The sequence below is a fragment of the Coregonus clupeaformis genome, unplaced genomic scaffold, assembly GCF_020615455.1.
Source record: "Coregonus clupeaformis isolate EN_2021a unplaced genomic scaffold, ASM2061545v1 scaf2220, whole genome shotgun sequence".
Lineage (NCBI taxonomy): Eukaryota > Metazoa > Chordata > Actinopteri > Salmoniformes > Salmonidae > Coregonus > Coregonus clupeaformis.
The window spans coordinates 7,676-20,682 of record NW_025535674.1 but is presented as its reverse complement, the minus strand read 5'-3'; the positions used below and the strand labels follow the sequence as shown (position 1 = coordinate 20,682).

The window sequence follows — 13,007 nt, the reverse complement described above, 5'->3', positions numbered from 1 at the left end:
AGATTTACAAAGAAATTAACAAGGTCATTTTTGTCAGAAGGAAAGCCTTAACTAATACCTGCATGTTACAGGTGTATTGTATCCACAAGGATTTAAAAATGTGCCTTGAAACGTGCACTGGTCTTACTAAAAGTAAGCATGGAATTGAATAACAAAAAATCCACAAAGACTGCATATTTTTGGTATAGTCACGTTCTCCTTGTCTAGAGGAGAAAAGCACCAATATACATGGTGGTCTCTGCTGAACAGTCAATCAGTTCATAATTGTCTTCATCAATGGACACCATCAGGAGATCCCCCTTCCTCCAGAGTGACCACCTGTCCTGTGTACATTGTCCTTCTCTCTCCTCTCCTATCATCTGGTATGCTATCCTTGACTTCCATGATAGGCCAATTATTTTCATAGCTAATGGAGTATTTCAGGACTTTCAGGCTAAGAAAATGGACCTCGCCAGATACCTTGTCCTTATCCGGCATTCGAAAGTTGACCCCACATAGACATAGTATCGGCCTTCCTGAGGGACAACCAGAGCTTGCTTGCTCTCGTCATAGGTGAAATTCTGCATGTGCACCAAGCCAGTGTCCTGGTGTTCCCATTGGATGTAGTCTTTAGGCACGGAGTTGCAGCTTGATGATGCTGGAGGTAGGAGAAGATGGAGAGGATCAGAGGTAATATATAAATGATCGTGATTCTGGAAATATATCCACTTGATATTCAAAATACAAAAATCCAACATTCCTGACAGCTGCACTCACACAATATTACCACAGACTCACAGTGTGCACACTATAGCCTATTAGCAAACTAAGCAGGAAGTTTGATTAGGCATGTGAATAACACCAAACTTTTGAACGGTAGTGTGTGTATATATACACACACACACACACTACCGTTCAAAAAAATGTTGGCCATTAAAATAACATCAAATTGATCAGAAATACAGTGTAGACATTGTTCATGTTGTATATGGCTATTGTAGCTGGAAACGGCTGATTTTTTATGGAATATCTACATAGGCGTACAGAGGCCCATTATCAGCAACCATCAGTCCTGTGTTCCAAAGGCACGTTGTGTTTGCCTATCCAAGTTCATCATTTTAAAAGGCTAATTGATCATTAGAAAACACTTTTGCTGAAAACTGTTGTGCTGATTAAAGAAGCAATTAAACTGGCCTTCCTGAGACAAGTTGAGTATCTGGAGCATTAGCAATTGTAGGTTCGATTACAGGCTCAAAATGGCCAGAAACAAATAACTTTCTTCTGAAACTCATCAGTCTATTCTTGTTCTGAGAAATAAAGGCTATTCCATGCGAGACATTGCCAAGGAACTGAAGATCTCGTACAACGCTGTGTACTACTCCCTTCACAGAACAGCGCAAACTGGCTCTAACCAGAATAGAAAGAGGAGTGGGAGGCCCCGGTGCACAACTGAGCAAGAGGACAAATACATTAGAGTGTCTAGTTTGAGAAACAGACGCTTCACAGGTCCTCAACTGGCAGCTTAATTAAATAGTACCCGCAAAACACCAGTCTCAACGTCAACAGTGGACAGGCGACTCCGGGATGCTGACCTTCTAGGCAGAGCTGCAAAGAAAAAGCCATATCTCAGACTGGTCAATACAAATAAAAGATGGGCAGTCTGAGATATATGCTCCAGATACTCAACTAGTCTCAAGAAGGCCAGTTTTATTTCTTCTTTAATCAGCACAACAGTTTTCAGCTGTGCTAACATAATTGCAAAAGGGTTTTCTAATGATCAATTAGCCTTGTAAAATGATAAACTTGGATTAGCAAACACAACGTGCCATTGGAACACAGGACTGATGGTTGCTGATAATGGGCCTCTGTACGCCAACGTAGCTATTCCATAAAACAAATCTGCTGTTTCCAGCTACCATAGCCATTTACAACATGAACAATGTATTTCTGATCAATTTGATGTTATTTTAATGGACAAAAAAATTGCTTTTCTTTCGAAAAACAAGGACATTTCTAAGTGACCCCAAACTTTTGAACGGTAGTGTATATATACAAACTACCAGTCAAACGTTTGGACACCCTACTCATTCAAGGGTTTTTCTTTATTTTTATTATTTTCTACATTGTAGAATAATACACAAAAATGTATGCACGCATGACTGTAAGTGTTAAAGCGTCTGCTAAATCATAGTGAAGACATCAAAACGATTAAATAACACATATGGAATCATGTAGTAACTAAATAAGTGTTAAACAAATCAAAATATATTTGAGATTCTTCAAATAGCCACCCTTTGCCTTGATGACAGCTTTGCACACGCTTGGCATTCTCTCATCCAGCTTCATGAGGTAGTCACCTGGAATGCATTTCAATTAACAGGTGTGCCTTCTTAAAAGTTAATTTGTGGAATTTATTTCCTTCTTAATGTGTTTGAGCCAATCAGTTGTGTTGTGACAAGGTAGGGGGGGTATACAGAAGATAGCCCTATTTGGTAAAAGACCAAGTCCATATTATGGCAAGAACAGCTTAAATAAGCAAAGAGAAATGACAGTCCATCATTACTTTTAGACATGAAGGTCAGTCAATACGGAAAATGTCAAGAACTTTGAAAGTTTCTTCAAGTGCAGTCACAAAAACCATCAAGAGCTATGATGAAACAGGCTGTCCTGAGGACCGCCACAGGAATGGAAGACCCAGAGTTACCTCTGCTGCAGAGGATAAGTTAATTAGAGTTACCAGCCTCAGAAATTGCAGCCCAAATAAATGCTTCACAGAGTTCAAGTCACAGACACATCTCAACATCAACTGTTCAGAGGGGACTGTGTGAATCAGGCCTTCATGGTCGAATTGCTGCAAAGAAACCACTACTAAAGGACACCAATAAGAAGAAGAGATCTGCTTGGGCCAAGAAACACGCGCAATGGACATTAGACCGGTGGAAATGTGTCCTTTGGTCTGGAGTCCAAATTTGAGATTTTTGGTTCCAAGCGCCATGTCTTTGTGAGACGCGGTGTGGGTGATCGGATGATCTCCGCATGTTTAGTTCCCAGCGTAAATCATGGAGGTGGTGTTATGGTGTGGGGTGCTTTGCTGGTGACACTGTCTGTGATTTATTTAGAATTCAAGGCACACTTGTTTGTTTGCCACATCATTCTGCAGCGATATGCCATTTACTCATCCCATCGGGTTTGGGCTTAGTGGGACTATCATTTGTTTTTCAACTGGACAATGACCCAACAAACCTCCAGGCTGTGTAAGAGGTATTTTACCAAGAAGGAGGGTGATGGAGTGCTGCATCAGATGACCTGGCCTCCACAATCCCCCCCGACTTCAACCCAATTGAGATGGTTTCGGATGAGTCGGACGGCAGAGTGAAGGAAAAGCAGCCAACAAGTGCTCCTTCTAGACCAGGGGTGTCAAACTCATTTTAGCTCAGGGGCCACATGGAGAAAAATCTATTCCCAAGTGGGCCGGACCGGAAAAATCATGGTATATATAACTTAAAAACAACAACTTCAGATTGTTGTCTTTGTTTTAATACGATCAACATACAACATAAAGCTGGAGCCTGAGGACAGTGTGTCCAAAATAGTACAAGCACAACATCACTATTAATCATAAAACACCTCAAGTTATTTGAAACTTCTGAGGACAAAGAACACACAAACACACAATGCCTCAGTGATTAACAGAACTGTTTCACAGATCACAGAACTATATCAGGGTGTCATTTCTCAGGCAGAAATGTAGATAAAAATAATGAAATCCTGTTCCCCAAACAAGTGCAAGAACCACAGAGTCAAGAATAGGTTAAATATACAAATAAAATAAAATCAATTAAAAACAATAGCACATCAACATAAAAACATATAAACATAAAGCTGGAGCCTGAGGACAGTGTCCAAAAGCACAACATCACTATTAATCATAAAACACCTCAAGTTATTTGAAAGTTCTGAGGACAAAGAACACACAAACACACAATGCCTCAGTGATTAACAGAACTGTTTCACAGATCACAGAACTATATCAGGGTGTCATTTCTCAGGCAGAAATGTAGATAAAAATAATGAAATCCTGTTCCCCAAACAAGTGCAAGAACCACAGAGTCAAGAATAGGTTAAATATACAAATAAAATAAAATCAATTAAAAACAATAGCACATCAACATAAAAACATATAAACATAAAGCTGGAGCCTGAGGACAGTGTCCAAAAGCACAACATCACTATTAATCATAAAACACCTCAAGTTATTTGAAAGTTCTGAGGACAAAGAACACACAAACACACAATGCCTCAGTGATTCACAGAAGTATATCACACATCACAGAACTATATCAGGGTGTCATTTCTCAGTCAGAAATGTAGATAAAAATAATGAAATCCTGTTCCCCAAACAAGTGCAAGAACCACAGAGTCAAGAATAGGTTAAATATACAAATAAAATAAAATCAATTAAAAACAATAGCACATCAACATAAAAACATATAAACATACATCTGAAAGCGTTGCTCAAACTCCCGTAAAAGTCCCGTTATTTTATCTTTGAACCGCTTCATGTCTGCCACATGTTGGGTCGCACACACATTTTTCAGACAGGGGAAGTGAGCTGCATCACCACCGGATTGCGTCTCCCACAATGACAGCAACGTCTAAATACTGCGTGACAACTTTGTTGCGCCCTTGCAGCTGTTTGTTCAAGTTATTCAGGTGCTCTGTAACATCCACCATAAATGCAAGGTCCTGCATCCATTCTGCGGAATGAAATTCTAACACTGGTTTGCCCTTTTCTTCCATGAACTGTTCAATTTCTTCTCGTAAATCAAAGAAACGCCTCAGCACAGCACCTCGGCTTAACCATCTTACCTCAGTGTGGTATGGCAGGCCATAGATGTGGTCTTTCTCTCTGAGAAGGCTGTCAAACTGACGGTGATTCAGGCTTCTGGATCGGATGAAATTAACAGTTTGGATGACCACCTTCATGACGTTATCCATCTTTAATGACTTGCAACACAAAGCCTCCTGGTGCAAAATACAGTGAAAAGTCAAAAAATCACGTCCTCCATTTGCAGATTGCACTTTCTCTCTGAACTTTGTCACAACGCCTGCTTTTTTCCCGATCATTGAGGGCGCACCATCTGTAGCCAGGCTGACAGCGCGGGACCAGTCCACTCCGACCCTGTCCAGCGCGCCGACGAGTGCGGTAAAAATATCAGCTGCTGTCGTTGTATCTGTCATCGGCACCAACTCCACGAACTCCTCGGTGACGGTCAATGTGTCATCAACTCCGCGGATGAAAATGGCCAGTTGTGCAACATCTGTAATGTCCGTGCTTTCATCAATTGCAACCGAAAACGCAATAAATGACTTTACTTTTTGCTTCAACTGGCTGTCCAAATCCACTGAATTATCGGAAATCCTGTCTGCAACTGTGTTTCTTGTCAGGCTGATATTTGCAAAAGCCTGCCGCTTTTCAGGGCACACAATCTCCGCTGCCTTCATCATGCATGTTTTTACAAATTCACCCTCACTAAATGGTTTTGAAGCCACTGCGATTTCATTAGCAATGAGGTAGCTAGCTTTCACTGCAGCGTCACTGATGTCTTGGCTGTGAGTAAACACAGACTGCTGTTTCTTCAGACCCGCCAACAGTTCATTCACCTTCTCTCATCTCCGCTGTCCTTGAAAGTTGTCATATTGTTAGGCCTACTGCTGCTAGGTAGCTCTCTCTCTGCTCTCCCCCTCCTCTCTGTCTGTCCTTGATTGCAGGAGTGAAGTCTGGTGTGCGGGAGTCAGGGTTCCAGCTGCAGCTCATTCACCATAATCACCTCAGCCTTTAAGACCCGGTCAAACTTACCACTCATCGTCAGATCATAGTCAAGACGACCATATTATTGGAACCCGACTCCTGCCTCCGCTTCACTCCTGCCACCACCATCCTGCTTTCCACTACCGGACCTCCCTTTTGGACTCACCACGGACACTAGGACATTACGGTACCACACCTGCCCTGACCTGGATCTGTTACCCGCCCTGTAATCTGGATTTGCTCTTCCCCTATTATTGGAAACCTGAACATTGTAAATAAACCTGTTAAACCTTCTCTGGCTTGGTGTGGTTGTCTGCATTTGGGTTCAATCCAGTTAAATCATGACACATATTTGTCGGCATGAAGACTCACATAGTGGCGACGAAGGTTATATTCTTTCAGCACTGCAACATGCTCTGAACACACCAAACATACAGCTTTCCCATTCAATTCCGTGAAAAAATAGGATGACCATTTTTCTTGGAACACTCTGCACTCTGCGTCCACTTTTCTCTTTTTTGACAGAGACATATTGGGGCAATGAGGGTGCCAAAGCACATAATGTTAAAAGTAGAAGCCGTAATAAATATCGCGGGCAAAACAAAGTAGCTCATTGGCTGCACGTGCTTGACCTACTTGCTCTGCCCCGGTATAAACAGTTTGCTTGCTTAACACAATTGCTATTGCGCCATCCAGTGGACGCAATTGGAACAGCAGTTTATTTTATTGAAAAATTGCAGCGCATTTTTATACTTTACGAAATTATTATTATTATTATTATTATTATTATTTTTATTTTTTCAAAATCATCTCGCGGGCCGGATTAAACCCATTTGCGGGCCTGATCCGGCCCACGGGCCGGACGTTTGACACCCCTGTTCTAGACTGTTGGAAAAGCATTCCAGCTGAAGCTGGTTGAGAGAATGCCAAGAGTGTGCAAAGCTGTCATCAAGGCAAAGGGTGGCTATTTGAAGAATCTGAAATATAAAATAATGGGACCCATCTCGTCTAAAAAGTTGACTCAAGTTTGCCAAAAAGCACCTGGATGATCATCAAGACTCTTGGAAGAATGTTCTATGGACAGATGATTCAAAAGTATAACTTTTTGGACGACATGGTTCCAGTAATGCCTGGCGAAAACCAAACTCTCCATTCCATAGTAAGAACATCATACCAAAGGTCAAGCATGGTGGTGGTGGTATAATGGTTTGGGGATGCTTTGCTGCCTCAGGACCTGGACGACTTGCCTTAATAGAAAGAACCATGAATTCTGCTCTGTATCAGAGAATTCTACAGGAGCATGTCAGACCATCGGTCTGTGAGCTGAAGCTGAAGCGCAGCTGGGTCATGCAGCAAGACAATGATCCAAAACACAATCAAGTCTACATGAAAATTGCTAAAAAGCAACAAATTGGAAGTTTTGGAATGGCCTAGTCAAAGTCCAGACCTAATCCCAATTGAGATGTTGTGGTAGGACTTGAAACGAGCAGTTCATGCTTGAAAACCCACACGTCACTGAGTTAAAGCAGTTCTGCATGGAAGATTGGGCCAAAATTCCTCTACAGCGACGTGAGAGACTGATCAACAACTACAGGAAGCATTTGGTTGGAGTCATTGCAGCTAAAGGTGGCACAACCAGTTATTGAGTGTAAGGGGGCAATTACTTTTTCACACAGGGGAATTGGATGTTGCATAACTTTGTTTATGAAATAAATATGTAATTGTTGTGTTATTTGTTCACTTATGTTCCCTTTATCTAATATTAGGTTTTGGTTGAAGATCTGATAACATTCAGTATCACAAATATGCAAAAGTAGAGAAAATTAGAAAGGGGGCAAATACTTTTTCATAGCACTGTATATATATATAGCAGAATATATTAAAAACACGCTTTACTAAGACCTACTTGTCAGGTGAGCGTTTGGCTTCAGATTCTGTCCTTGACGATCTGGTAGGAAAAAGGGAAAAAACCATCAGTGCATGCTTGCTGTAAGCTGCTGATAGACGTGCCTCTCTCTAGGCTTCATTCATAAAATCAAAGGAATGTACCATGGAAGACATATCATACCAGCGAAATAGTTACATACCTATAGCTTGCTGTCTTGAGTTTTCTGCAGTTGTGAATGTATCCTACAAAAACAAAGACAAGTTAACTATTAATGGTGACCCACAGAAGTTAAGGTTCCATTTAAATCCAATGCCAAAGCTCTCCGGCATTTGTGTGCCCCGTTAAAAACATGTGGATGTCCCATTGCTTACCTTCTCAATACAGTCTCTGATCACACGCTGCGTAAAGAAAAATACAGCTGCATAGCCCAGAACCAAGAATAACGTGACAAGACGCCAGCGACTCTCCTGTCGCTTCATTTCTTGACAGTGTTTGAGCAAAAGAAAAACAGTCTCTTGCTGCGCCATTGAAATCACGGTGTCTTCAGGAATCTCGCGGTTCCTTGCGCACGTCTCCATATCAAACCACGACTACAAAGTCTAAAGTAACCTTATTTCTTCTTAATGATATACATCGAATTTATAGTTCCGCTACCACCTACGCAACTTGGCTGTCAGTGCCGTTACCTGCATGTGTGCCCTGGGAAAATCCCCAAAGTCTTGCACTGACAGACTGATATGACGTCTTTTTATAAAGTATTTGTTAATGTCTTTGATCATATGAGCTGCATAAGGATTGGGAGGATGAGGACATTCCATGTATTTATTTCTGTCAAGGTGGATGCCAGAAGGTCTGCGGTTTGCCAAGATAGCTTGGGGGCCACTGGTGCTAATCTTAGAAGGAGTACATGATCGAATATACTGACTAGGGTGCAACACTATACCAAATAGGGTGATACTATTGTTGTTGGGAGTGACACTCAATAATGGTTGGCCACTGTTGGATGGAATTAGCTTGCAAAGCCCTATATAAACTGATGACAATAGGCTATTGTGAATCCAGTACTGTAATATTAAATACTCTGAACCAACTCTCCATCTGTCACGAGTGTCAGTGTAATGCGGTGGGTCGAAGTCAGTCGCAGGACACAGAACTCAATGAAAACGTACTTTACTGATAAGTAAAGAAACAAATACAAAATACCTCCACACAGGGAGAAGCAAACCCGCTCACCAAAAGTGTTTAACTACTCTCTTACATCCTGAAGTACTCGATACCAGAGAAACTTGTCATAACACAGACTATCCCTCATGCTGCTATAAATGCCCACTCTCAAATTCATAGACAGAGCTGTGGGTCCAAAGGTAGTATTTTATCATACGCAAATTAAGGCAGTTCAATGTAGACAAACGTATAATGACGCTCTTGTATCTTCTATTAATAATAGAGAGCTTCCTGACCTTTTGTTTTATTGCATGACACTTCTCCCCGTCTATCTACAAAATACACAAGATTGTGAATAGGTCTGGAAAAATATCCTTACTGTGTGCCATTCAGCTGCATCACATCGACCTAAGACTCCTGTGAAGAAAGGCAATGCCATAGCTAACCTGACCCTGTCAGCAGGATCTCACGCCTATTTCGCTGCATATTGCAACATAATACCTTTTTGTGCAATCTAATTTGTGTAAAAAGCAGCAACAGACAATGTCCTAGATACAGTGCATTCGGAAAGTATTCAGACTTTTTCCACATTTTGTTATGTTACAGCCTTATTCTAAAATGAATTAAATTGTTTTTTTCCCCCTCATCAATACACACACCAAATCAAATCCAATTTTATTGGCCACATGCGCCGAATACAACAGGTGCAGACATTACAGTGAAATGCTTACTTACAGCCCTTAACCAACAGTGCATTTATTTTTTTAATAAAAAAGTAAAATAAAACAACAAAAAAAGTGTTGAGAAAAAAGAGCAGAAGTAAAATAAAATAACAGTAGGGAGGCTATATATACAGGGGGGTACCATTGTTCAGGATTAATACATTATCAGATGCAACACAACTTTAAAGGAAAGGCAGCTGCTCTTTTGTTTATAAACAGATACAAACACACATCCTGCATCGTCACTGACCCCTAAATTCAATTATATTAACCAAGCCCTCAACATCAAACAAAGAAAAAAGCTATTTCACTGGAACATTTATTTTTGCATATCCCAACTCCCCCTGAGACATCTGCGGAGAGTTGGGGTCAGAGCAAGGGTCTGCCATTTACCGCAGTCTCTGGAGCAATTGGGGTTAAATGCCCCCCCCAAACATAATCAATGCCGTTTTCACTTATTTTCAGTTACTCGTGTTTCATTTTCCATCTACAACACATTCTGAAGCATAAACACCTGATGAACGCAACAGTAGTCAGCAGAATCAGTAGCACAGAAGCTAGAAGGAACGCCATGACATCCACAGAGTGGTAGGAGTACCAGGGCATTCTCTAGGACTCTGTACGTAGGTGAGCAGTACCTTTGTGTCTCATGACATACTCGATCCAGAACATGGCGAGGTCCAGGGGGTTCATTGGCTGATCCCTGTGCAGGTTGGAGAGCCTTTGCATGTTCTCCCTGTAGGACGGCTCCTGAAGAACTTCCTGTAAGGCCTTGAGGAAGTCATTGTCTACCGTGGCTATGGTCACAATCTTTGCTCCTCCTCTCGTTTGCAGACGAAGGAGGTTGTCGTATTGGTCGAAAAACAGAGGTAGGCCCACAACGGGGACTCCGTGGTAGATGGCCTCTTGAACTCCATTGGTTCCTCCATGAGCTACAAACAGCCTCATCTTAGGATGTCCTAGTAGGTCATTCTGCGGCATCCAGTCAACTAGTAAGGTGTTGTTGCCCAGAGTCGCTGGCCTGTCCCCAATGTGCCTCCAGATGATCTTCTGAGGCAGTTGGGCAAAAGCAGATGCTATCTCGTCTGTTATGTCACTCGGGAGTTCCTTGACGAAAGTCCCCAAAGACATGATAATGGCACCATGTTCTCCTGAACTCTGAATAAAGTCCTCCAGGTCTTGGGGAAGGGGCTTGGCCGGTTTGCACTGAAACCCTCCCATGTAGATAACGTTAGGCATGGTGGGACAGGGGAACTCAAACACAAAGTCAACTCTCATGAGCCACAAGTCAGCCCCCTGCATTAACTCATTAAAGTCCACACCCGGTTGGAAATACTCATCACAAACCGCTTGGTAATAGGGTCGCACTAGGAACCTGTCCTGAACTTGTCCAAGCAATTTAATAAGCATATTCTTCACTCTCTCTGTGAAGGTCATTTTGTCCGTCAGCCCAGATCCAGTCATTGGAACGTAAGACATGGGGGATGGTGCGATGACCTGATGTCCCTCTCCAAATGTGACCCAGCGGACGTTGTAGACAAGGGGTAGCTGAAGATAGTGGGCCATCAGAACACCTGCTCCCCATGCCGGGTCAGTCAAGACAAGGTCATACTGGGTTTCCTTTAGGTTCTTCATTAAATCCTTGTCTTCAATCATATTGGTCACCATTTCAGCCATCATCTTAGGAACTTTAGACATGAATGACAAGGCCTCCACCTGCAAACTGAAGAAATTTAAAACCGAACTTTTACCTCTTTCTATATCGAGGACTTTGTTGAGAATTGGCTTCACAAAGCCCTCGTCTACTCCATCAGTGACATGTACTGTAATAGAGCTGTAATATGAAGACTCCTCTTTAATGTACCAGCTTTTGTTTGTTCGTACCACGGTCACAGAGTGTCCTTGAGCATGAAGGGCCTTGATCAGAATGTCCATGTGAAGCCAATGGCTTCCTTCCAGAGGAAAGACCAGCACCTTCCCACTGTGGCAAGCTGGCAAAGACACCATGAAGCATGTCACAAGAAGACTTGAGAAAATGCTCCAAAGATGGTACGCCATCCTTCTGAAGGAGAAGGAAAACATTGTCATCACATTTATATTTAAAGCTAGAATCTGTATTTGGTGAAACGGCCATGTTTGTTTGGGATATTACAACAACAAAGAAGTTACTTTAAATGAGGAACACTTTTATTTTCCCCTCTGACATCATTGCAAGCCCGATAGAACAGCAGAATATGTACTGCAATTGTTTTTTACCACGCTGCTGGTAAAGGCACTTGGGCAAACAGAGGTGCTATGTCACCAAATGTGGATTGTAGCTTTATGACATAATTAAAAGCTTCCCTTATTTGGCCTTTTTATAAGACCTAGGCCGGGATTCAATCTGATCGCGTTTTGTCTGCTATGCACCTTTTTAAAGGCAATGTTCCCACGTTTGTGTAGACTGTATTCACGGTACATGCTGCATAAATCGTCTCAATCAGAAATTAGCTTTAAATGTCATATAAAGCTGATCTACCACTGATTGTATTGAATCCCGGGACTAGAGTGGCCTCTAGTATTGTGGTTGAATATTGATAATTTTTGGATAGAGGGTCACCGGGCATTAAATGTCACACGGAAACACTTCAGTCCATAGAAGAAAACCTCTGATTTACTCACCGACAAATCCGCCAATGTTCGAAAAGAAATCCGTATGAATGAACTTCTGTGAACTTGAATGAATCCTTATGTATGAACTGAGTCTGAGCTTGTGTGTTTGCTTCTTATCTCGTTCTAGTAAGTTCAAAGTTCTTCCCCAGTCAGTCAGGACCTTGTCATTCTGTTAAAGAGACAGACCTGTTTTGCATAATTATATCAAGTACCTGTCCAGTTAGTCGAAGATTCAGACCATGTGGTACAAAGTGACTATTACTTACCAAATGGTCTGACAAAGCTCTTTTTAAAATTCACATTCCGAACGCATGTTAAGGGGAAATATGAGCTCAGAGATTTTGAGCAAACACACTGATTGATTATTATCACACTTTCGTTTTTCCAGGGGGGTTGAGACCACTCGCTTTTTGGATTCTAAGGGTCATTCTCCAAATGGGGTGGCTTTTGCTTGCACCACTACGAGCAGAAAAAAACATGTAATTAAATGCAGTAAAAAAAATTACAAGTTTAAAGAACTTACATACATTTTATTATTGAGTAGTTGAACTTGAATATCAACTGAAGTTTGAGTTGAGGGGTGACCCTAAGTTCATTTGTCTTGCTACAAAAATATCTCAGAAGAGAAATTCTACTGGATTCTAACCACCTTTATTTTGAGTTGTTGAAGTACAGCACCCACTCACTGATACCTGACAATAGAAACACAATGACGCATCATCTAAAAATATGTATGTTCTTATTTAAAATTGAATTCTTAGCAACAGCCAAACGATAAACCACGTGTTTC

At 41.6% G+C, this 13,007-nt stretch overlaps 1 protein-coding gene and 1 long non-coding RNA gene across 2 annotated transcripts; both read right to left on the bottom strand.

The window, feature by feature from the left end:
• Window positions 1-494: 494 nt before the first annotated feature.
• Window positions 495-8,806, bottom strand: LOC121582082. The gene is made up of 3 exons (XR_006003311.2): window positions 7,879-8,806; window positions 7,698-7,739; window positions 495-637 (listed from the first exon to the last, which is right to left on the bottom strand). It is a non-coding gene; the product is annotated as an uncharacterized LOC121582082 (long non-coding RNA).
• An 829-nt stretch (window positions 8,807-9,635) lies between these two features.
• On the bottom strand, window positions 9,636-12,359 carry LOC121582081 (UDP-glucuronosyltransferase 2B20-like). Its single transcript, XM_041897630.2, has 2 exons — window positions 12,227-12,359; window positions 9,636-11,627 (listed from the first exon to the last, which is right to left on the bottom strand). The coding sequence occupies exon 2, from the start codon at window positions 11,621-11,623 to the stop codon at window positions 10,175-10,177; it is 1,449 nt and encodes a 482-aa protein (XP_041753564.2). The 5' UTR covers window positions 11,624-11,627; window positions 12,227-12,359; the 3' UTR covers window positions 9,636-10,174.
• Between the last annotated feature and the right edge of the window lie 648 nt (window positions 12,360-13,007).